The sequence below is a fragment of the Solea solea genome, chromosome 21 (assembly GCF_958295425.1).
Source record: "Solea solea chromosome 21, fSolSol10.1, whole genome shotgun sequence".
Classification (NCBI taxonomy): domain Eukaryota; kingdom Metazoa; phylum Chordata; class Actinopteri; order Pleuronectiformes; family Soleidae; genus Solea; species Solea solea.
In genome coordinates this window covers 766,131-787,670 of record NC_081154.1, presented here as the reverse complement: position 1 = coordinate 787,670, position 21,540 = coordinate 766,131, and the positions used below count along the sequence as shown (strand labels likewise).

The window sequence follows — 21,540 nt, the reverse complement described above, 5'->3', positions numbered from 1 at the left end:
CAGAAATCACAAAAACACCTTTTTAATTTCCCGATGGAGGCAGAAGTGGATCAACACGTCCCCGTGTGCTGTGGTGTTAAATCAATGGTTTTCTTAATGGGATTTGGTGCAGGAGAGTAAGTGGTTTGCAAAAGTTCAGGAAAAAGTTCTGCCACACAGTGAAATAAGAGTTCATAGACATGCATTTTATGAGGTGAGTCTTTTACTGGAGAGAGAAGGTTTGGAACGGTGTGTGAGAAGGAGATTTTTAAGAGTTTTAAATGATTTCCTCGCTGACATTAATGCCTCACAAAGTGATTTTGTTGACTTGTGTGATTGTGGAGAAGAAACTCCTCCACCCTCTCCATGCTCCCCGGGGTGGTGGTGGTGGGGGTTTCTTGGGCATCATTTCCCGCCCCGCTGATTATGCTCTAAACATTTGTAAGGAAAAGAATAATTTGCTCCTGGAGCATTCGTGGAATGCAAATATAGAGACGAGGAGCGACTCAGAGAGAGAGACGAGAGTTTGACAGGATTCACAGAGAGGGACAGAGAAGAGACAGGCGTTCAGTAACGTTCTCCTCAGGGAGGTGGCAGTGTTGGGCAGACAACTCTCACTGGACACACTGTCAACATGAATCTGAGGAAGGTTTGACGGAAGAATCTTCAACATCCAGAACAACCCGGCGTCCTGAGAAACAGCTGCTCGGTGTTAAAACCCTCCCTGCTCCCGTGATGTGCCTGCAGGTACACACACAACAAACTGCTGCTTCCACTTCAGCCGTGCACAGATAACCTCTGACCTCCACACCCCCCAAGCCTTTATCTGTATCTGCTGGTGACGGTTGCAAGAACATTGGAGGCTTCCCTCAGCATGAGAACAAGTGCAGGAACCTGCTGCCCCCCCCCCCCCCCCGCCCTGAAATAAAGACCCCATGAGGAGGAGAAGAAGGAGGCGATGGACGTCAAAGTTCACGTGTGGCTGTAAATCCATCGCCACGTTGATGGCTTCAAAGCCCCCAGGAGGGGAGGATTTCAGGCCGTACATCACGCACACCTGTCACTGCTGCACCCACAGAGGAGCGGCGACCAAGTGCCACGCGTTGGCAGACGAGAACCCTGCGTGTGTTTGTGTGTTTGTGTGTTTGTGTGTTTGTGTGTTTGTGTGCAGATGAGGAGATCTGGTCTTACCTGATCTGAACTTGCTTCGTATCAGTATGGAGTGCTCAGAGCCCAGAAGAGTCATAATGCTTCACAGTTGTTACAGTTCCCACGTACGAGTCACACACGGGTCAAATTAAAGCCACTGGGGAGCGTCTCTCCACGGGGGCGCCTCCTGAGACGAGATGGAGCCGCCTCATCAACTCAGCTGTGCGGGGGGAGAACTCAAAAAGCAGCAGCTTCTTCTTCTTCTTCTTCTTCTCTCCGTCTGTCTGTCCTCTCTGAGTCAGTGAGTGTGAAGCGTTGGTCCCATGAAGCTGAGGAAGCTCTGAGCAGAGTCAGAGGCAGCACACGGGGGTAAGCTCTGAGCGGGGAGGAGCCAACAAAGCAAAGCAAGGGTTTTCCTCTAAACCACGCCTGCTCCTGAGCTCAGACCAGGCCTGCTGGATCCTGGAGGCTGGAGCTGATGACTTCTTCTTCTTCTTCTTCTTCTTCTTCTTCCTCCCCTGCCACCGCCAGTTTAAATATATCTGCCTATCAGCTCTGCTGACTGTCATTAAGAGGGGAAGAGGAGGAGGAGGAGGAGGAGGAGGAGGAGATCAAGATAGAAGCACAGAGAGATAATGGACAGTGTTGTAGTGTAACTTAGTACAAATACTTTGTTACTGTACTTAAGTACAAAATTCACGTATCTGAACTATTTTGAACTTTAACTCTATTGTGTACTTTTACTCCATTATTTTGTACTTTTACTCAACTATTTTGTACTTTTACTCCACTATTGTGTACTTTTACTCCACTATTTTGAACTTTTACTCCACTATTTTGAACTTTTACTCCACTATTTTGTACTTTTACTCCATTACTCCACTATTTTGTACTTTTACTCCCCTATTGTGTACTTTTACTCCACTATTTTGAACTTTTACTCCACTATTTTGAACTTTTACTCCACTATTTTGTACTTTTACTCCACTATTGTGTACTTTTACTCCACTATTTTGAACTTTTACTCCACTATTTTGTACTTTTACTCAACTATTTTGTACTTTTACTCCACTATTTTGTACTTTCATTCCACTATTGTGTACTTTTACTCCCTGTTGTTTACTTTTACTCCCCTATTGAGTACTTTTATTCAACTATTTTGTACCTTTACTCCACTATTGTGTACTTTTACTCCACTATTTTGAACTTTTACTCCACTATTTTGTACTTTCATTCCCCTATTGTGTACTTTTACTCCCCTGTTGTTTACTTTTACTCCCCTATTGTGTACTTTTACTCCACTATTTTGTACTTTTATGCCACTATTGTGTACTTTTACTCCACTATTTTGTACTTTTACTCCACTATTTTGTACTTTTACTCCACTATTTTGAACTTTTACTCCACTATTTTGTACTTTTACTCCATTACTCCACTATTTTGTACTTTTACTCCCCTATTGTGTACTTTTACTCCACTATTTTGAACTTTTACTCCACTATTTTGAACTTTTACTCCACTATTTTGTACTTTTACTCCACTATTGTGTACTTTTACTCCACTATTTTGAACTTTTACTCCACTATTTTGTACTTTTACTCAACTATTTTGTACTTTTACTCCACTATTTTGTACTTTCATTCCACTATTGTGTACTTTTACTCCCTGTTGTTTACTTTTACTCCCCTATTGAGTACTTTTATTCAACTATTTTGTACCTTTACTCCACTATTGTGTACTTTTACTCCACTATTTTGAACTTTTACTCCACTATTTTGTACTTTCATTCCACTATTGTGTACTTTTACTCCCCTGTTGTTTACTTTTACTCCCCTATTGTGTACTTTTACTCCACTATTTTGTACTTTTATGCCACTATTGTGTACTTTTACTCCACTGTTGTGTACTTTTACTCCACTATTTTGTACTTTTACTCCATTATTTTGTACTTTTACTCCACTATTTTGAACTTTTATTCCACTATTGTGTACTTTTACTCCACTATTGTGTACTTTTACTCCACTATTTTGTACTTTTATGCCACTATTGTGTACTTTTACTCCACTATTGTGTACTTTTACTCCCCTATTGTTTACTTTTACTCCACTATTTTGTACTTTTACTCCACTATTTGATATTTTCAAATGTAATACACACGTATTATATATTTTTAGAATTTAACATAATAGTTTTTGTTATGAAACAAAAACAATTATTACTAACTTAATATATTTATTTTTCACCTGAGCATCAAAACTAATTGCTTGTAATAAACAATTTGTATTAAAGTACAATATCATAGAATTTGCATCTTTCACAATGAACCAAACTCTATGATATTGTACTTTAATACAAATCTAATCCTCACATCTCTTTTAAAAAAGCAAAACTTAAATAACTTCTTTATTTAAGAGAAAAACGATCGTATTTACCCTTTTATTCTGTTATATCTGCTATGCTTGTTTTTACACAGCTGTAATATTCATATTTTTATTGTGGGGTTTTTTTATATTCTGTGAATTATATCCGTCGTATATGTCAGGCTGAAGGGACAATAATGTGTTTTTTAATTTGGGTATAAAGGCAAATTGTGTAATCTTTCTACCTCTATTACAGTGTGAAATCAGTTTTAACCTCATAATGACGTTAAATTTAAGTTTAAAAATAGTTTTCGTGACAAACGATTATGTGAGTGAGGTCAGTTCAGCAGCAGCTGAGCAGCAGCCGTGATTCAAACAAAGACTCCACGACATACCAGTCCAACATTAGTCAACGCAGGACGTCGCTCACTCACTCACTCACTCACTCACTCAGTTGCCGCCCGGCGTCGCCAGGACAACCCTCAGAGAGACGTCCGTCAGCGTGTGACATCAGCTAACATCACATTCCTCCACAGTTGTTGTTGTGAAATGGAAATACTCACACACTGGTGTAGTATCATGAGTAAAGACCAGGTATGGGACGATATAAATATTTCCCGCAACAATTATTTTATAGCTTCTTAAACTTAAACAGGTGTACAGTTTTCTATCTAGAGGTGTGGGGAAAAATCGATACAGTGAAATATTGCGATATTATTGTATCGCTTGATAACATATCATCGTGATAATATTGTATAGTGATATAAATATCATGATATTGTATAATGATAATATCATATTGTGATTTAAATATCGTCCTAAGCTTGTATCATAACTCAAATATCTTAATAATATAATATTGTGACTTAAATATCGTAATAATATCACATTGTGACTCAAATATCTTAATAATATAATATTGTGATAATATCGCATTGTGATGTAAATATCGTGATATCATATCATGATAATATCGTATTGTGAATATTGTGATAATATCGAATATTGTGATAATATCGTCGCTGAAACAAAGTAGACACACGACTGCTGCTAACAGCTACACACACACACACTGAGGAGAGACGCACAAAACAAAACACACAATAATTCACTGTTAGAAATGACACGAAATGCTCCATATGCTGTTAAAGGCAGATATTTACGTACGTTTATGTTTCTCAGGATGAAGTTCTTTTGTGTCCTCACACACACACACACACAGACACACAGACAGTGTGTATGTGTCTTAATTAGCAGGTGAAAGTGCTTAAAGGGACACTCTGTCACGGCCTGACAGTGTACACACAGAGATTCCTGAAGAGGTCACTCAGCCCCGGCTTAATCCTCCCCTTTAATTGGGCCCAGTGTCAATGGACATGACAAGTCTCATCTGAACTGTCTGGAGACACGCACACACACTAAGACACACACACATCTTAGTGTGTGTATCTTTATGCGGATATTTTGTCTGGTCCCCACAACTTTAAAGGGCCTTTTAAGGGTTAAGACCTGGTTTTAGGGTTAGGGGTAGAATTGGGTTAAGGTTAAGGCTAAGGTAAGGGTTAATGTTAGGCACTTAGTTGTGATGGTTAAGGTTAAGGTAAGGGAATACATTATGTCAATGATGTGTCCTCACTAAGATATAAAAACAACTTTGTATGTGTGTGTGTGTACAAAGTGATTTTGTACACTATTTTTGTACAATTTTCACAGTTTAATGTTCATTTCATAAAAAAGGAATAGAATTGTAATATAAATATGCAGTATGTGATGTTTAAAGAACAAAAAAAAACAATTTACTGTCACAAAAAGCATGAACAAATGGGAACGAAAGGACATTACGTCAACGACTGTCCTCACTAAAGACGCTGTGATAGTAATTTGACTTAAACATGTAGTACGTAACTATTCAAGGACAAGAAAATGATAGTTTTCATAGCTCCACTTTGGAAGCACATCGACATGAAGTAAAGCAAAACACAGAAACTACAGCGGTGTGGTGGCCAAGTGGTAAGGCGTTGGTCTTGTAAACCAAAGAACGTGGGTTCGATCCCCATCCATACCTAGTACTCAACATATATTTCCTTAAAATGTTAAACAGGATATATATCAGCAGAAACCAGATGTTCCGTGTGCGACCCTGATTACGGGATTATAAAATGGCAAATACATGGTGTTGTTGAAGTTTTTCTGTGGAACTACTGGGTTAAGCCTTTAGCTGTGATGGGTAAGGAAAGTGTTATGTCAACGACTGTCCACATTAACAATGAGTGTGATACTCATGTGATTTAAAGATGCAGTACGTAACTTTTCAAGGAAAAAAAAAGACAAAGAAAATGATGGTGTCAAAAGGTTTGTTCGCTCCACATTGGAAGCATTTGTTCCACACAGATCGTGATCCAGACAAGCACAACACTTCATAAACGGAGGCGTGGTGGCCAAGTGGTAAGGCGTTGGTCTCGTAAACCAAAGAACATGGGTTCAAACCCCATCCATGCCTAGAAAGAAACAATGATATCTCTAAAATTTACAAAACCACACAGTTTTAGAGCATTTGTCATAAAATTATTAATGTTTTAGAAATCTTTATATATATACATTAATATAAAATGTTATTTATTTGGCAAATAATAAACTAAATTCACCTATTTTCAATTACCCAAATTTGAGCCGTAGCAGTTAACACTTTTATTTGTAAATCAGTAAATCAATTGTAAACATATTACTGTTACATTCATTTTAACCCATGGAAATGTTGCTATATGTAATGCAGGTTAAGGTTAAGCATTTAGTTGTCATGGTTAAATTAAGGGTAAGGGGTTTCGGGAATGCATTATATGTATAATGAGTGTCCTCGCTAAGAACGCTGTACATGTTTTTTGTTTTGTACATTATAACAAAAGTGAGCCATGATCTGATTAAAATACTTCATATTTCATAAAAATACTAGGATTTAAAGCTGCAGTAAGTAACTTTTTTGTTTTTCATGAACAGAAACTTAACGTCACATGTTATTTGTCATTTGCTGCGTCCTTCATCTGAAAACAGGCAAAACTATCAGACCTGACGACAGAGAGAGAGAGAGAGAGAGAGAGAGAGAGAGAGAGAGGGGGGAGTGTTTGTGTATACAGCAGCAGAGCAGGGACGGGGGCGGAGACAGTCGTGTACTGTTTTCTGAGCAGCAGATTTCACGAATTGCCGTCGTCACCTCTGTTTGTGATCACTTCCTGTGTGCAGTCACACTAAACGTGGTGGTTTGACTGTAACTGAAGTTTGTTTATTTTTAATTATATTTAAATGTTCTATTGTTCTGTTCTGAGTCATCGTTTCCAAGAAGTGATGAATCAGAGAAATGCGTCGCATTGACCGAGTGGTGGTCACATAAGTGAAATATCTGTGTACATGAGACACGCGTGGAATCCAGCGCGCGCGCACACACACACACACACGCACACACACACACACACGCACACACACACACACAGCACTGCAGGGAGGAAGTGGACAGGAATGTGACCGTGTGCTGGACACTGTGGGAGCTGCCGTGTCCAGCATGTGCTCAGCTGTTCCTCTGCAGAACAAGAGAGGAAACACTCCTTCATCACTTCAGGACCAGTAGTCCTCATGGAAACCAGAACCTGGTCCTTATGAGGCCAGAACCTAATTTCTGGTTAAAGGTACTGGTTAAAGTTTAGGGGTTAGTCATTAATTGGTTATGTGATAAGGCTTTCTTTAGACCAGTGGTTCCCAAAAAATGGGTTGGGACACACAGACAGGTCGCCTAGGACCTTTTTCTGCCATAAACACAGACCTTCTCAGGACCAGTAGTCCTCATGAAGACCAAAACCTGGTCCTAATGACGCAGAACCTTATTTCTGAGGAACTGGTCAAAGTTTAATGGTAAGTAGGGCTGGAAAACAGACTAATTTAAAGCCTTAATTTGTAATTTAAAAGGGTTTGTTTTTAATAAAAAGTGTTCCTCTTGCTCTCCTCTAGTTTAAGATAAATTTCCCTACCTTCTGACTGGTTCTGACTTCTTCAAAGGGCTTTTTTGGGGGTTAAGAACTGATTCTAGGGTTTGGGGCTTGGGAATGCATTATGTCTATGAGGGTGTGCGTCGGTGTGTGTGTGTGTGTGTGAGTGTGAGGGAGTATGGAGATAGACGAGGTTTTGATAGAGTGCAGATAAAGAGTTTGTCGCCCAGAGCTGAGGCCGCAGGGTCAGGAGAGCACAGGATATGGGTGGGAGGTCTTCTAGGCCATGTGTGTGTGTGTGTGTGTGTGTGTATTCATGTGTGTGTGTGAAGGGACACACCTCTTAGCCTGTAGCAGCAGCAGCAGCAGCAGCAGCAGCAGCAGCAGCAGCAGCAGCAGCAGCAGCAGCAGCAGCAGCAGCAGCAGCAGCAGCAGCAGCAGCAGCAGCAGCAGCAGCAGCTGTGTGGCATCAGTCTGCCGTCACTCCGCTCAGTCTCAGGTAAACACTGACGTTTTAATGACCAGTGACAGTGAAGAGAGAGAGAGATGCATCATGGTCCTGTGTGTGTGCGTGTGACATGTGTGTGACGGAACACGTGGAGGCGTGGTGGCCAAGTGGTAAGGCGTTGGTCTCGTAAACCAAAGAACATGGGTTCGATCCCCATCCATGCCTAGGACACAACATACATTAGCTGAAAATGTCAAATTTGACAGAAATCTATGTCCCTGTTAAAGGAAGTGGTCCAAGTCACTCCCACAATGGGATATAGAATGCTGCGATGTTACAAAAGGACAATACGTCAACGACTGTCCTAAACATGCTGCACAACAGTGTGTGTGATAGCAACAAAAAATGATAGTTTTCATAGCTCCTTTGGTAACACATCGACATGCAGTAAAGCAACACACAGAAACTACAGCGGTGTGGTGGCCAAGTGGTAAGGCGTTGGTCTCAGTTGTACAATTACTCATGATCTGTTGATATTTACTGTATGTCTTTAAATCAAAAAAAATCTTATGTGTGTTGAAATTTCCATACTGAGTGAGCGGAAACGTGGACTAGTGGCGTGGACATTTTAATGAAACATATATTTCCTTAAAATGTTAAACAGGATATATGTCTGTAGAAACCAGATGTTCCGTGTGCGACCCTGATAACGGGATTATAAAATGGCAAATACTGCTTGTTGAACACATAGTATTGTTGAAGTTTTTCTGTGGAAATACTGGGTTAAGCCTTTAGCTGTGATGGGTAAGGAAAGCGTTATGTCAACGACTGTCCACATTAACAATGAGTGTGATACTCATGTGATTTAAAGATGCAGTACGTAACTTTTCAAGGAAAAAAAAAAGACAAAGAAAATGATGGTGTCAAAAGGTTTGTTCGCTCCACATTGGAAGCATTTGTTCCACACAGATCCTGATCCAGACAAGCACAACACTTCATAAACGGAGGCGTGGTGGCCAAGTGGTAAGGCGTTGGTCTCGTAAACCAAAGAACATGGGTTCGATCCCCATCCATGCCTAGAAAACAGCATACATTTACTTAAAATGTTCACCAGGTTATCTATCAGATGGAGGACAGGATCACGCTCTAAGTCTGTGAAACCTCATCAACCTGAAAAATGGCAAATACAGCTTGTGTAACTGTTACTTAGGTTAAGCATTTGGTATCGAGGGAAAAAAAGGCAAAGAAATGGGTGCTGTCAAAGGCTTTGATAGCTCCACATTGGAAGCATTTTTTTCCCACAGTTCGAGATCCAGAAAAAGAAGAAACGGTGGCGTGGTGGCCAAGTGGTAAGGCGTTGGTCTTGTAAACCAAAGAACATGGGTTCGATCCCCATCCATGCCTAGAAAGAGACAACTCTCTAACATGGTAACTTCACCAAGAACAGACGTACACGGTATGAACGTAAGGTAGATAACTTTCCTTAAAGAAGAACGCTAACTCATTCACCCTGAATTGAGATTCCAAGATGCTTGCCACCCATAAACACAATAGATTTCCTTTACTATTGGCACCATGAAGTGGTAGAAGTTGGATGAATGGATGGTCACATGGTGAAGACGTGAACTTTTCTCCTGTACAGTTGTAGCTTGAGTGGGCGGAGCTAAGCAAACAGCGGGAACTGCATTTGTCTTGCGCCCCGCGGCCCGTTTCCTACACATATTTAGAACCGGTGATGAAGTGAAGTTGATGTGTTGTTTTTGTAAGCTATCATTTATCATTTAACTCCACTGTTGAAGAAATTAGAAAAACGTGAGGAAGTCGGGAGGGTGATGCGAGGTTAGATGATGGAAGTTGGATCAGAGAGAAAAAAGACAGACAGAGACGTGAGGGTGATTCATTCCTTTATCAGAGCCCAATCAGTCTTATCAGAAAGAGAGGCGCGTTTCTCATGACACGTATATGAGGAGGGGGTGTGATGTAGTAGAGAGAGGGGAAGAAGGAGAGGTGAAGGAGGGTGGGAAAGTCAGAACCAGACGCGGAGTCAGGTTCAGCGGTCGCCGTCTTCCTCTGAGCTGCGGTTTTTAAAGACATGTTCCAGGGGGAGCGAAGCCGAAGCCGAACCCAAACCACCAGCAGCAGCAGCAGCAGCAGCAGCAGCAGCAGCAGCAGCAGCAGCAGCAGCAGCAGCAGCAGCAGCAGCAGCAGCAGCAGCAGCAGCAGCAGCAGCCGCCTCCCCTCCCGTCTCCTTTCACTCCATCTTTATCTCAGTCACCTTCACTCCTCGGGTCCCCCCCGCTCCACCCCTGTGCCTGCGTTTCAGCCGGCGGGGTTGGAAATGTCAGCGTGTTTTGAGAGACGCCGGCACTGCAGCCAATGCCAACTGAATCCTTAAAGCACAACAAGAGTGCAAGAATGGATAGATTTCCCCCAAAAAATGCCAGGGGGGGAGATGACTGTTTTGTGTTTTTGTGGTTGTTTAGATTTTCGGCAATTGACTTTGCCTCCGCTGTAGTCTGCAGGCGCTGGCGTTCGGCCATGGGAGGGAGGGAGGGAGGTTTGTTAGTGCGTCTGTGAGGCTTCAGCACAGAGACGGGCCTGCATCACCACAGCTTAGCTTTAACTCCTACCTATTACCGATGGCTTGATGCTGTATTACCAAAACTTCACTATCAGAAATTTAATAACTCAACGTCTTCTTTGTTGTTGTTAATGTGTGTGGCCGTGACTAATGGGCCCAGATGAAGGGAGTGTATATCAAGAGTAACCGTCATCCATGCCAAAGTTGAATATTCTTTCATTCTGGCCTCAAAGACGTACAAAGAGGAACCAATTAATGAGAACATTTGTAAAAAAACAAAAAAACAACCCAGTTGTCTTTATTCCAGCACAAACAGACAGGATAAAAGTGTGGCGTGGCGTGCCACAGGTCTGCTTTCCTTACTGCGGCTGGTAAAGACACAATCAGCTGTGTCAGCAAACAGCACAGTAGCCCAGCCTCGAGAGATACACACACACACCTTCTGAAAGCCTTTCAACCTTGATTGATTGGTTTTGTGCGACAAACCACACGTGTGCTGTCAAATTAGAACACAAAAACAGAGCTGCAGCAATCTGGAGAGGACAAACCTCTGATGATACACAATCAGTGTTGTAGACAATTGCTTAGTAAAAACATGTCTGACCGTGGAGACACCAGGAAAAAACTTAATGCTTAAGCTCGGAATTTGGTAGTTTTGACCATGACCAGTCCAATTAAGATAGGCCAATGGGGGCTGGGGGTGCAGGGTGGTTGTTTGGCAGCAACAGAAGTTATTTGTCTTCTTATCTGTAATTTGTCTCCCTGCTCTTGTGAAGGACAGTTCTCATTTGGACAATAACCTCCAGAAGTGACCAAACATTTCATCCAAACAACACAAACGTACACAGCCATAAATATGACCTCTTTGGGCATCACCACGGCATCATTGCAGAGGAAGTAGAAGAAAGTACAGCAGTACAAATATTTGGCTATCTGGATCTCCAGAGCTGGTACGGCACTTCTAAATGGTCTGGCTGAAATGGCCTGTCAGCCAGAACATTCCTCCTCTCAGTCAGGACCGACCAGAGCCGTGTTTGTTAGTATGACCCCACCCTACCCACCTCAAAATCCCTCCTTCCCCTCGCTGACGTCTGTTTAACTGAGTCAAACATCTTCCCCTTAGACACTGATCCCAGGTCGGGTCATGAAAACGTTGCCTCTGAGGTTGCGCCGATGCGTGATCTGACCCAGGAACAGTGTTTCAGTCGGTTGACAGACGGAGAGCAGACGCAGACGGTTGCCATAGACTACAGACTGATCGCTGGGTACAGAGCTGGTATCTGCTGGCCTGGACTCCACTTGACCATTGAGGACCAAAGATTTATTAATAGCCTGTGTGTGTCTGTCTGTTTATCTGCCTCTGCGTACACGTGTGTCATATGTTGTTTGCACGTCGCCCAGAGCTTAGAACGTCTTATCAGCATCGCAGAACATTCGCCAGGGGGGTGACATTTTCTGCCGTTCCGCGACTCAAACCAAACATAGCGCTACATGCGCTACCACCGCTCTGCGGGACGTTGAGAGGCCTGACTTATGTGAGTTGTCAGTAAGAAATTACGCTATCATCGCACCACACTCACTGATTCGGTACGTTGCCTTTTCCTATTATTTTTGCAGTGATAGGTAATTCAGTCGGACAGACCTTTCTTTTCACCCGCCTACCCGATTCTGAAAGCTGAATCAACAAAGGGGGGGCACCAGCGTCTGCGCGGCCCTGCTTGCTTTTAACACCCCGGGGACGCCGAGTGGGTCGTGATCACATGTTGTTGTAGAGTTCGTAAAGAGGCTAACGTGTATGCGTTTGTGTTTCTAGCCGCCGTTCACCCCAGCACACCTTTCCAGCCTTGGTGGGTTTGGACACAGTCGTGATTGAGATAAAGTCATAAGATACGGTGAAACTGATGTTGTTGACTCAGTTAACAGGATTGTGAACTGTGTCAAAAGTGTTGCCTTTACTTCATTTGTTATGGCAATTTCCTTGGCCAGAGGGCAAGCGGGGGGCGGGGGTTCAGTCTATGGTGACGTATGGAGAGAAAATACAAAATAAAATCTGACTGATGGTTGAGGAAAGGTCAGATTTTTTAACCTCTGTCTTTACAAATTAATCACAATCAAAGAAGTAACCCCACAGTGCCAATAGCACCAACTAAATAAAGACTTTGGACACGTACTACTTTTCATTTGCGTGATTTCTGACGTCCGTAGAGTCACATGGTGCTAATTTTATTGCATCAATATAATTTGCACGGCACTTTAGGATTCCGAACAATATCTAAATTTCCCGAACAAGAGCATGTACAATACCTGTAAATGTTTGTTAATCGCATAAGTGTCCAACGGTCCACTTGAGGCTCTACCAATGTCCAAAGAATGTCTTTGGAAAAGGAAAACAGTGATTGCTGATGAAACTATAAACCCTGTGTTATTTAAAATTGGCTGCACTTTATGATGACCATAGTTTACCGTAGCGCTGGCTGTAATGTAACACGTAGCTAAAAATAGCTTTGTATTTGGTGTGAACGCAGCATTAGCATCATTAATTCATAATTCTTCTTCTGGCTGACCCTTTAAAAGATGAATTATTACAGTGACCCAACACTCTGCATCAACGTCAAGTGTTGCTGAAATGCATTGTGGGTGCATTATTTTACTTTTCCAACCGGCAGCGAATTATACCAAATATTACGCAAATATTTCAACACAAATCACATTTGTGTGTATAGCTCAAACACTTCAAATACCAAATAGAGCTTTTCTGCCTGTTTCTGGTGTTTTTTGTCACGAAAAATTGTCTTTTTTGTCACCATCAATTTACCAACATTAGCAGCTTTTGCTATGTTGTTAGCCACGACGGACACTGCTCTGCCAACCGACAATAGCTAGCTAGCTAGCCCCAGCACAAAGAGTCCAGTGTTGGGATATAATTACAAACTTGACAAGAAATAAAACTGTTTATTATTATTTTCAACTGAATTTCTTCAAACTACAAGCAAAAACTGAGCCTCTAATCATGAGTGTTAGCATCAGTGCCAACTTCCATATGGAGGCCAGTTTTATTTCAACGCAGACAGACAGCTCCGTGTCCCGTGATGATCACCCCGTGTACGGTCACGGTGTCCGCAGTGTCGGCACAGAACACCGTCTATGGATTGGCTCTGCTGAAACCAACCACACATGAAATATTAATTATTCTTTAAATGTCACACAGATTAGAGATGAGAGACTTTGTCTCTGTGGTTATTTACACCTGTGTACACACACACACACACAGTCTGGTACGAGATTAAATGTGTGCTGAATGATAAAAATCAGCTTTTACACGCATTAATTCACTTTTACTTCAAGAAGAATTGTGTAGATTGTGTTTCTGAAACATGTTGATGCTATCCGTTATGGAATGACTTGGTTTTCTTCACGTTCACAGGCAATAAAGTTGGAATTTACTCCTCTGCCTTTTTATGAAGTGAGTATGGAAGTACGGTCATGAGAGCAAACATAAAGAAACATAAAGGTCTTGTGGTTAAAGGCCACATGTCTGTGGATTACCAACACACACACACACACACAACCACAATTAGATCTGACTCAGAGCATGGAGTCGGTGGGTGAGACTGATAGTGTGTCACAGTGACCAGAGGTGTCACTTTCTCTTTCCTCCTCCTCTCAAAAACACACACACACACACACGTCCACAGTGATGATGTCATTGGCTGCTTGTCTGCCGAGTCGTGGACCAGAGCCACGATTGCAGGCTGAACGACTCACAGGCTCCACACGAGGGGGAGAGGAGGGGAGACACGGGAGGAGGATGGACGGCAAAGAGTAAGACGAGAGACAAAGTCAACAGTTTGTCCTGGAATGGACACGGAGAGAGCGACATTGCCATGAGGCGCTGAAGCCAAACAACACTAGTGATGTTATATAGAACATACACTTTATTAATCCCCTTAGGGAAATTATTTCTTTCCATCCTAGAATTAGGAGCAGTGGGCTGCCACACTGAGTAGCACCCGGGGTTGGATACCTTGCTCACGGGTACCACAGCCCTTCCAACCTAGTGGGGACTTGAACCAACGACCTCACGGTTACAAGACAAGTTCCCTTTCCACTTGGCCACGGGATGCTCATAGCAGATATATCTGAAATGGGCAACTCAATCATATACAGTATACTACAATTTATGTTCTATTCAGCCCTTATATTTGAAAGGAGGCCTCTCAGCCACTTAGCGCTGATTATCATGTGTTGTCTTTACAGGGTCCCTTATAGGGCCTCATAAAATGTATTATTATGATTATTAGCCTTAACTTTTCTTCTTCTTGTTGAGCTCAAAGATCCTTACACAGGCTCCCTGACCGCCAAAGAATTGATTTGGTTAACTGAATGGTTTAGGCCCAAAAAACATGTCTGATTTGTTGGCTTGCTATGAACCATCCTAAGGTGATCTAAAGTGATCTGGGTCAGGGTTTTGCTCTGTGTCCCAAGAACCAGGACAAAACACGAGGAAGCATCTTCAGGTGTATGCCCCCAAATAACTCAATCAATCAATTCATTCTTTTAAAATCTAACCTGAAAACCCTTGCATTGAAATAAAAATACAATTATCACTACTACACCTCAGTCGTAACAGTAAGTTCTTTTAATTTCCTTTTCCTTCCCTCTTTCTTACACTTCTCTATTTAAACATTTTTGTTGTGTTTCATTGAGCTCTTTTAATAGCTTTAATGCTGCTCCTGCTGTATTTCTCTTTTAAGTTTTATAAATTGTAAGCACTTGTTGTAGAAAGTATAAGAATAGCAGTTCTGCTAATTAAGTTAATTGGCAAAGGCTAGCGTGTTAGCTGACTGAAGCTACAGATGGACTAATGAGTACAGATTGTCAACAGAGGCGCTAGTTAGGCGCAGTGGGTCACTTAAGTCAAGCAGCAGGTTTTAAGTGGACCTAATAACACATACAACGTCTCATATACAATATTTTCTGGTAATAAATTACATTTTCAACAATGGCAGTAGAGTATACTGGACACAAAGACACCACACCCTGATACAGGTTTTGAACAAGCATCCCTGCAGTGACAAGTCTAATTTTGTTCCTCATGGCCATGGGTTGCCAAATATGAGAACAGGGGGTATCCGGAATTGAACCAGGGACCTCTTGATCTGCAGTCAAATGCTCTACCACTGAGCTACACCCCCCAGTGTTGAACTACTAGTTGCCACTGGTAATGGCTGAAAGAATATAGAGATCTTTAACAGATTTGAAACAAAGCGTTTCCCTGACAGCAGCTTTAACCTCAGCACTGTGTCCACACTGACGATTTTCACTCTCTACATTCCTCACATACGCCCGCAAGCGCTTCTCCTTCCCCCCTCCCCTCCCCTCACTCCTCGTCAGCTGCTCGTCAACTTGACTGACGGTTTGGAAATGTTTGGGCTTCCCGACGCGTCCAAGGTCGCAATTTGTCCGATAAACAACCCTCAGAGGACGGACGACGGACGGCGACCAGCTTGTCAGACTCAGAAGCAAATTAGGAGAAGCTGAGCAGAGTTTTCTTCAGTCAGTCTGTCAGTGTGTCCGTGTGAACAAGACAACGGGATTCCTGCTTTAATGAGGGGGCAGAAAAAACTTTGTATTCATGTAGTAAAAGAAGCTCCCCCATGTGAAACACGTGCTGATAACTGTGAGACGTCAAAATGAAAACGAGCAGCGACCGAGGCTTTTGTCCAGTGTGACCTCGTGTTTGTGCTCGGTGGTGATTGGGAGCACGCTGCCCGGCGACTCTTATCGCGCCTGTCTGTCAGAGACAAGAACACTGGAGGCCTGTGGGGACGGCTGCCTGTCGGAAATTCTCCCGAGAGCCTTGTTGTTGGCTAAGACTCACACTCGGGGTCAGAGGTCGCGGCGCGTCAGCCACTGGCCACATACCAGGGAGACAGCAGCAGAGATGGTGACGGCTATGGGAGTGAAGACCTGGCTTCTGCAGGTGTTCCCTTCACAGAGAAAAACAGGGCTGCATCTAATAATCTGGTCAATAATATTTAAAATGTCAGACAAAATTTGAAAAAATTACATTTTTGTTACTGCACTGTTCTCAAAGGTTTTGTTTTGTTCATAGGGGAGCAAAGAAACAATTAAATATTCACATTTAAGGTGGTTTATAGGCAGAAATGTAATATGCTACCCATTTTTGGAATGGGTCCTTTCAAGTTTGGCCCTAACATTCACATGAACTCATGGACGAACACTTTAGAGTTTGGTGTTCCAAAGGTCAACGTTCAATTATACTGTGACCCCACAAATCTTTGTTCAGGAACACCTCCAGGAAAAGTTCAGATTTTATCAATATATCAATATTTTATCCTGGTGGTGAAAGGTAACTGAGATTTTCCAAACCTTTCCCAATGTGCTATCTCAAGAAGGTCAACTTTAAGGTCTTCACTGACCTCATGGAACATTTGCCTTGTGATTTGTTCAGGAAATCCATTTCAAATTTCTTGGAAATGTTCACCTGGACTCAACGATGATCTGATGAAAGTGTTCAAAAATGAAAGGTCACAAAGACTTTGTAAACCTTATGCAATGTTTTATCTCAAGAAGGCCTTGAAGAAGAATCCTTTCAAATTTGACCCTCATTCACTTGGACTAAAGGACAGTTGCTTTAGAGTTTGGGGTTCAAAGGTCAAACTTACAAAGTTACTGTAAGACAAAGTCTGCAAACACCTACAGGACATCCAATGTGTTATCTCCAGAAGGCCTCAAGAGAATCCTTTCAAATTTGGCCCTGAAATTTGGACTCTTGGACTTAAGGATGGACTCGAGTTTGGTGTTCAATGGTCAACTTTGGAAACGTACATTGAACTGAAGGATGAACTGTGTTCAAAGATCAAAAGTCACTGAGACTTTCCAAACTTTTTCCAATGAGTCTCAAGAAGGCCTTGAGATAATCCTTTGAAACATTCACTTGAACTCAAGGATGATCTTTGGTGCTCAAAGGTCGACTTTCAGGTTACTGTGACCTCACATAACCTTTTATTTTATTTTTTTTTGCCTTGTGAATGTGATTTGTTCAGGAACACCTCCAGGAACTCCTTCAAATTTTCTTGGAAATGTCCACTTGGACTGAAGGATGGACTGATTAGAGCGTCCAAAGATCAAAACCTTTTCCAGTGTGTTATCTCGAGAAGGCCTCGAGAGAATCCGTTCAAATTTGGCCATTACGTATACTTTGACTAACAATTAAATTTTTCATAAATCAACAAGCACATGTGACACAACTCTGGAAAAAAAAAAAAAAACACTGTGTGAACTGTTTGCCAAAAAAAAAAGTTCCATCTTTCTATTATTCACTGATTTCCTGTTTTATTATTTCAGATTTCCCTGATTTTTCAACCCTGCCCTTATTGTTTACACCTGTTTCTTGTTATCCTTAATCCTGTCCAGTTCATGCACTCACCTGTGTCTAATTAGTTTGCGTACCAGGATTTTACCTTAAGTCTTTTCTTGTGAACGATCGTTTTATCTGTTTTTGTTCCTGACAATTTTCTGAAGAGTTTTGTTTTTGTCCAAATGTCAAGTCAAGTCGGATTCTTGGGTGTCTACTTCTGAGTTTGTGAGCTCCCCAGTGAGTGTTTGTTAGGGTCAACAAACACCCACAAGGGCTCGGGAATTCTGGTTTCACGTTGTGCTGGTTTCCAAACTAAACCCGATTCTTTCACCACTTCCAGTTGCATTGTAGATCAAAGTTCTCAATAGTCAGCAGGCCATCGTCAACAAAGCCCTTAAATACCTGTTTTTATGACATGTTGGATTGAAAATATTCAATGTTTTCTCTCCTCCAATTCACCTTTTCTTTCATTTCCCGGTGTAGCAGCTGTACTCGCCCTGCACCAACAGATGTTTCTCCAAAAAAAAAAAACAACAGCAGTGTTTTCTTCATCATTAACTTCCAACACCTGCTAAAGCTTTTTTGCTCTCACAGAATTTCGGGGATAATTGAAGCGAAAAAACACCGCGCCGAGAGAGCTCCGCCGCGGCCTCTCGCCGAGAAGAAAAGAACAGCGCCGCGCTCAATCGAGCCCACATACTGAGAGGGAAGTCGTAAAGTGGATTACACTGAAGATTTATGGCCGATTTGCTTTTGTTGTGGAGAAGCCTTCGTGTGTCCGTCGCCGCTCGGATCGGCTCGTAAACGCGGCGTTTGTGTCCGTGTCCGTCATCGCAAACACTCCTTCAGAACTTCTGCACGTCCTTGCTGTGATGTGAGTCGTGTTGTTCCGTGCGTTGAGCGGCTCACTGTGTGTTTCCACTAATATCTACACACTCACTGTAATCACAACCAGGTGCCTCCCATTCAAATTAACATGTGGTTCTAACTTCACCCCCTGCCCTCCCCCCGACTCTCTATTTTGACAAATGCATACCTGTGTTGCTGACTAGTAAAACCATAAAATGAATTCTTCTTTTTTATTATTCACAGCACATGAGGAACAAGAGAACGAGAGAGAGAGCGGGAGGTGGAACAGAGCGGGGGAATGATTTCACCTTGCATGCAACCCCTGCGCCGCTGGTACCATGTACCTTGATACGTGACTGGGATCACAGTGATTTAGAGGCAGGACAGGTTGATTTTTTTTGTTCTCGACTGAATCAAATCCAAATAAAAAATAATAATAAAAACATGAGCAGGGAGGGAAAATAACCCATTAATGTTGTGTTTTAATGATCTGTGCTCCAGCAAACACCAGGATTTCACTGTTTTCGGCCATTTTGATTAAAAATGAATTAATCATGTGTGCTCTGTTTTTCGGAATTCCTGATTTTAATCTCCAATTTTATTCATATCTCAGAATTCTGACTTTAAACTCTGAATTCCAGCCTTTAATCACGGAATTCCTGACTTTAGTCTCAGAATTCATATTTTAATCTCAGAATTCAGACTTTAATCTCATAATTCCAGACGTTAAACTCAGAATTCCAGCCTTTAATCTCATAATTCCAGACTTTAATCTAAGAATTGACCTTCATCTCAGACTTCAGACTTTAATCTCAGAATTCCAGACGTTAAACTCAGAATTCCAGACGTTAAACTCAGAATTCCAGGCATTAATCTCAGAATTGACCTTTATCTCAGAATTCAGACTTTAATCTCAGAATTCCAGACGTTAAACTCAGAATTCCAGCCTTTAATCTCAGAATTCCAGACATTAAACTCAGAATTAAGGCTAATAATATAGCCATTTGGTATCAAAACCTGAAAATCTCTATATATCAGCCTCTATTTCTTTACATGAAAGAAAAAAAGCCTTTATTCAGCATAAAAATCCAACCTGTTAAGGTTCAAATTTAGTTGTGTAGTAATTAATTAATTAATTAATTTGTCTTTGTTTTGCTGTGACATTACAGTTAGTATTCCACAGAAGTTGTAGCCAATGAAAGCAGTCGGGGATTAGAAACAGCTTCAGGACGTTCTGATGATGACAGAGCTATTCATTTAAAAATAAAAAATAAAACTACATGATGGACTACACTGTCTCTTTCATTGATAGTTATGTTAAATTAATAAAAGGCTTAAAAGAGAAGACGGGCTTGTAAAAACCCCTAAAACTGTTCCGCAGACTCAGAGAGCTCCTGTGGGAATATGTGGCAACGTTAAAACGCCTGTGATCGATATTGGAAGAATAATCCCGGAGGAATTTGGAATGCTGGTGTTCCTGCGTCTGAGCTGTGAGCCGGATCACACTCACATATTGTGTTACTGTTTTCATTTCTACTGTGAGGATTTTTCCCCACATGGTTAAAAAAAATCACTGCCCCAAAGCTCTTGTATCCACAATACAACACCTGGAAAAAGAAACTCTTCATTAATCTCCGCTCGCTTTAAGAATCTGTGGCGTTAAGCAGGCGCTACCGTTTCCAAACCACATGTGAGACGGCAGCAGCGGCGGCGGCGGCGGCGGCGGCGGCGGCAGCAGCAGCAGCAGCAGCGGCAGCAGCAGCAGCAGAATAACTCTCTGGGTTATTTTCAGGTCAGCGCGGGCGAGTTCTTAATTGACTTTCTAAGTGTTTTGTTTTAACATGTCACTTTTAAAGGGATCTAAAAATAGCCTGGGCGGATGCTATGACCTCATCTTTTCCAGAGTTTTGGACACACAGAGATAATCCTGGACAGTCCTTTATCTCTGCCACTCACAACTGAAGACCACAGATTAGATTAGATCTGCAGAAGGGCCACATAAAAAAAAAGGGAAAAAAAGTCAGCTGCTCATTTTCTCAGATTTCGGACTTTACTCTGAGAATTCCTTACTTTAAGATCATAATTCCTGATTTGAATCTTGGAATCCCTGATTTAACCACTCTGTGGTTCGTCATCACAGATCGCAGTGATGTCACCTCATCGATGACCTCACCTCTTCACACACACACACACACACACACACGCTCATCTACAGATTTGTCAACACTGCCACCATCTCTCTCTCTCTCCCTCTCCCTCCCTCTCTCTCTCTCTCTGACTGACTGACAGAGCTGCTCTCAGTCATCACCAGGCGCTGCCATCTCTCTGCACGCGCTCTGTATTTATATGAGCTGCAAAAAGCACGTTTAACTGTACATTCCTGATACGTGAACAACGCTTGGCTCGCGTTGACGAATATTTTAAAAGCAAAAAAAATAAAAGTAAATATATATAAAACAACGTAGTGTCCAGTGGAGAGCAGAGCGCTTGGCAGGAGGAGAGTTTGCAACAAAGCTGCTAACAACAGATTTATTTATGTGCTTGAGCTCACAGAACCATAATAGTATACCTTTCAATAAGTTTGACTGTATCACTAAATATGAAACCAATTACCAACCTGGAGCGGCACTAACACAGACGCACTTTATTATTTTCCCCCGTGCTCAAATACACGGATATTTACTTCACGATAAATAATAAATCTGTTTACTGCCCCGCGTGTGTGTGTGTGTGTGGACTGAGGTAATATTTGCCCTCTCAAATGTTTGATCCATCAACTGCTGCTCGTCGTCGTGGTCTCGGCTCTGCTGCTCCGA

At 42.0% G+C, this 21,540-nt stretch overlaps 1 protein-coding gene and 6 non-coding genes across 10 annotated transcripts in view; 5 read left to right on the top strand and 2 right to left on the bottom strand.

Annotated features, from left to right (window-relative positions):
* Positions 1-21,540, bottom strand: part of myocd (myocardin) — a 62,401-nt gene that overhangs the window by 33,960 nt on the left and 6,901 nt on the right. For 2 of the 4 annotated variants that reach the window (XM_058621296.1, XM_058621297.1), the window contains exon 1: positions 1,171-1,456. The exons of the other annotated variants lie outside the window; for them this stretch is intronic. In XM_058621296.1, coding sequence (XP_058477279.1) covers positions 1,171-1,225 — 55 coding nt within the window. In that variant the 5' untranslated portion in view covers positions 1,226-1,456. Of the gene's footprint in view, positions 1-1,170; positions 1,457-21,540 lie in introns of those variants that run through there. 4 annotated transcript variants of the gene reach the window in all.
* Positions 5,482-5,553, top strand: trnat-ugu (transfer RNA threonine (anticodon UGU)). Its single transcript has one exon. It is a non-coding gene; the product is annotated as a tRNA-Thr (tRNA).
* trnat-cgu (transfer RNA threonine (anticodon CGU)) lies at positions 5,917-5,988 on the top strand. The gene has a single exon. It is a non-coding gene; the product is annotated as a tRNA-Thr (tRNA).
* Positions 8,064-8,135, top strand: trnat-cgu (transfer RNA threonine (anticodon CGU)). The gene has a single exon. It is a non-coding gene; the product is annotated as a tRNA-Thr (tRNA).
* Positions 8,917-8,988, top strand: trnat-cgu (transfer RNA threonine (anticodon CGU)). The gene has a single exon. It is a non-coding gene; the product is annotated as a tRNA-Thr (tRNA).
* trnat-ugu (transfer RNA threonine (anticodon UGU)) lies at positions 9,243-9,314 on the top strand. The gene has a single exon. It is a non-coding gene; the product is annotated as a tRNA-Thr (tRNA).
* On the bottom strand, positions 15,615-15,686 carry trnac-gca (transfer RNA cysteine (anticodon GCA)). Its single transcript has one exon. It is a non-coding gene; the product is annotated as a tRNA-Cys (tRNA).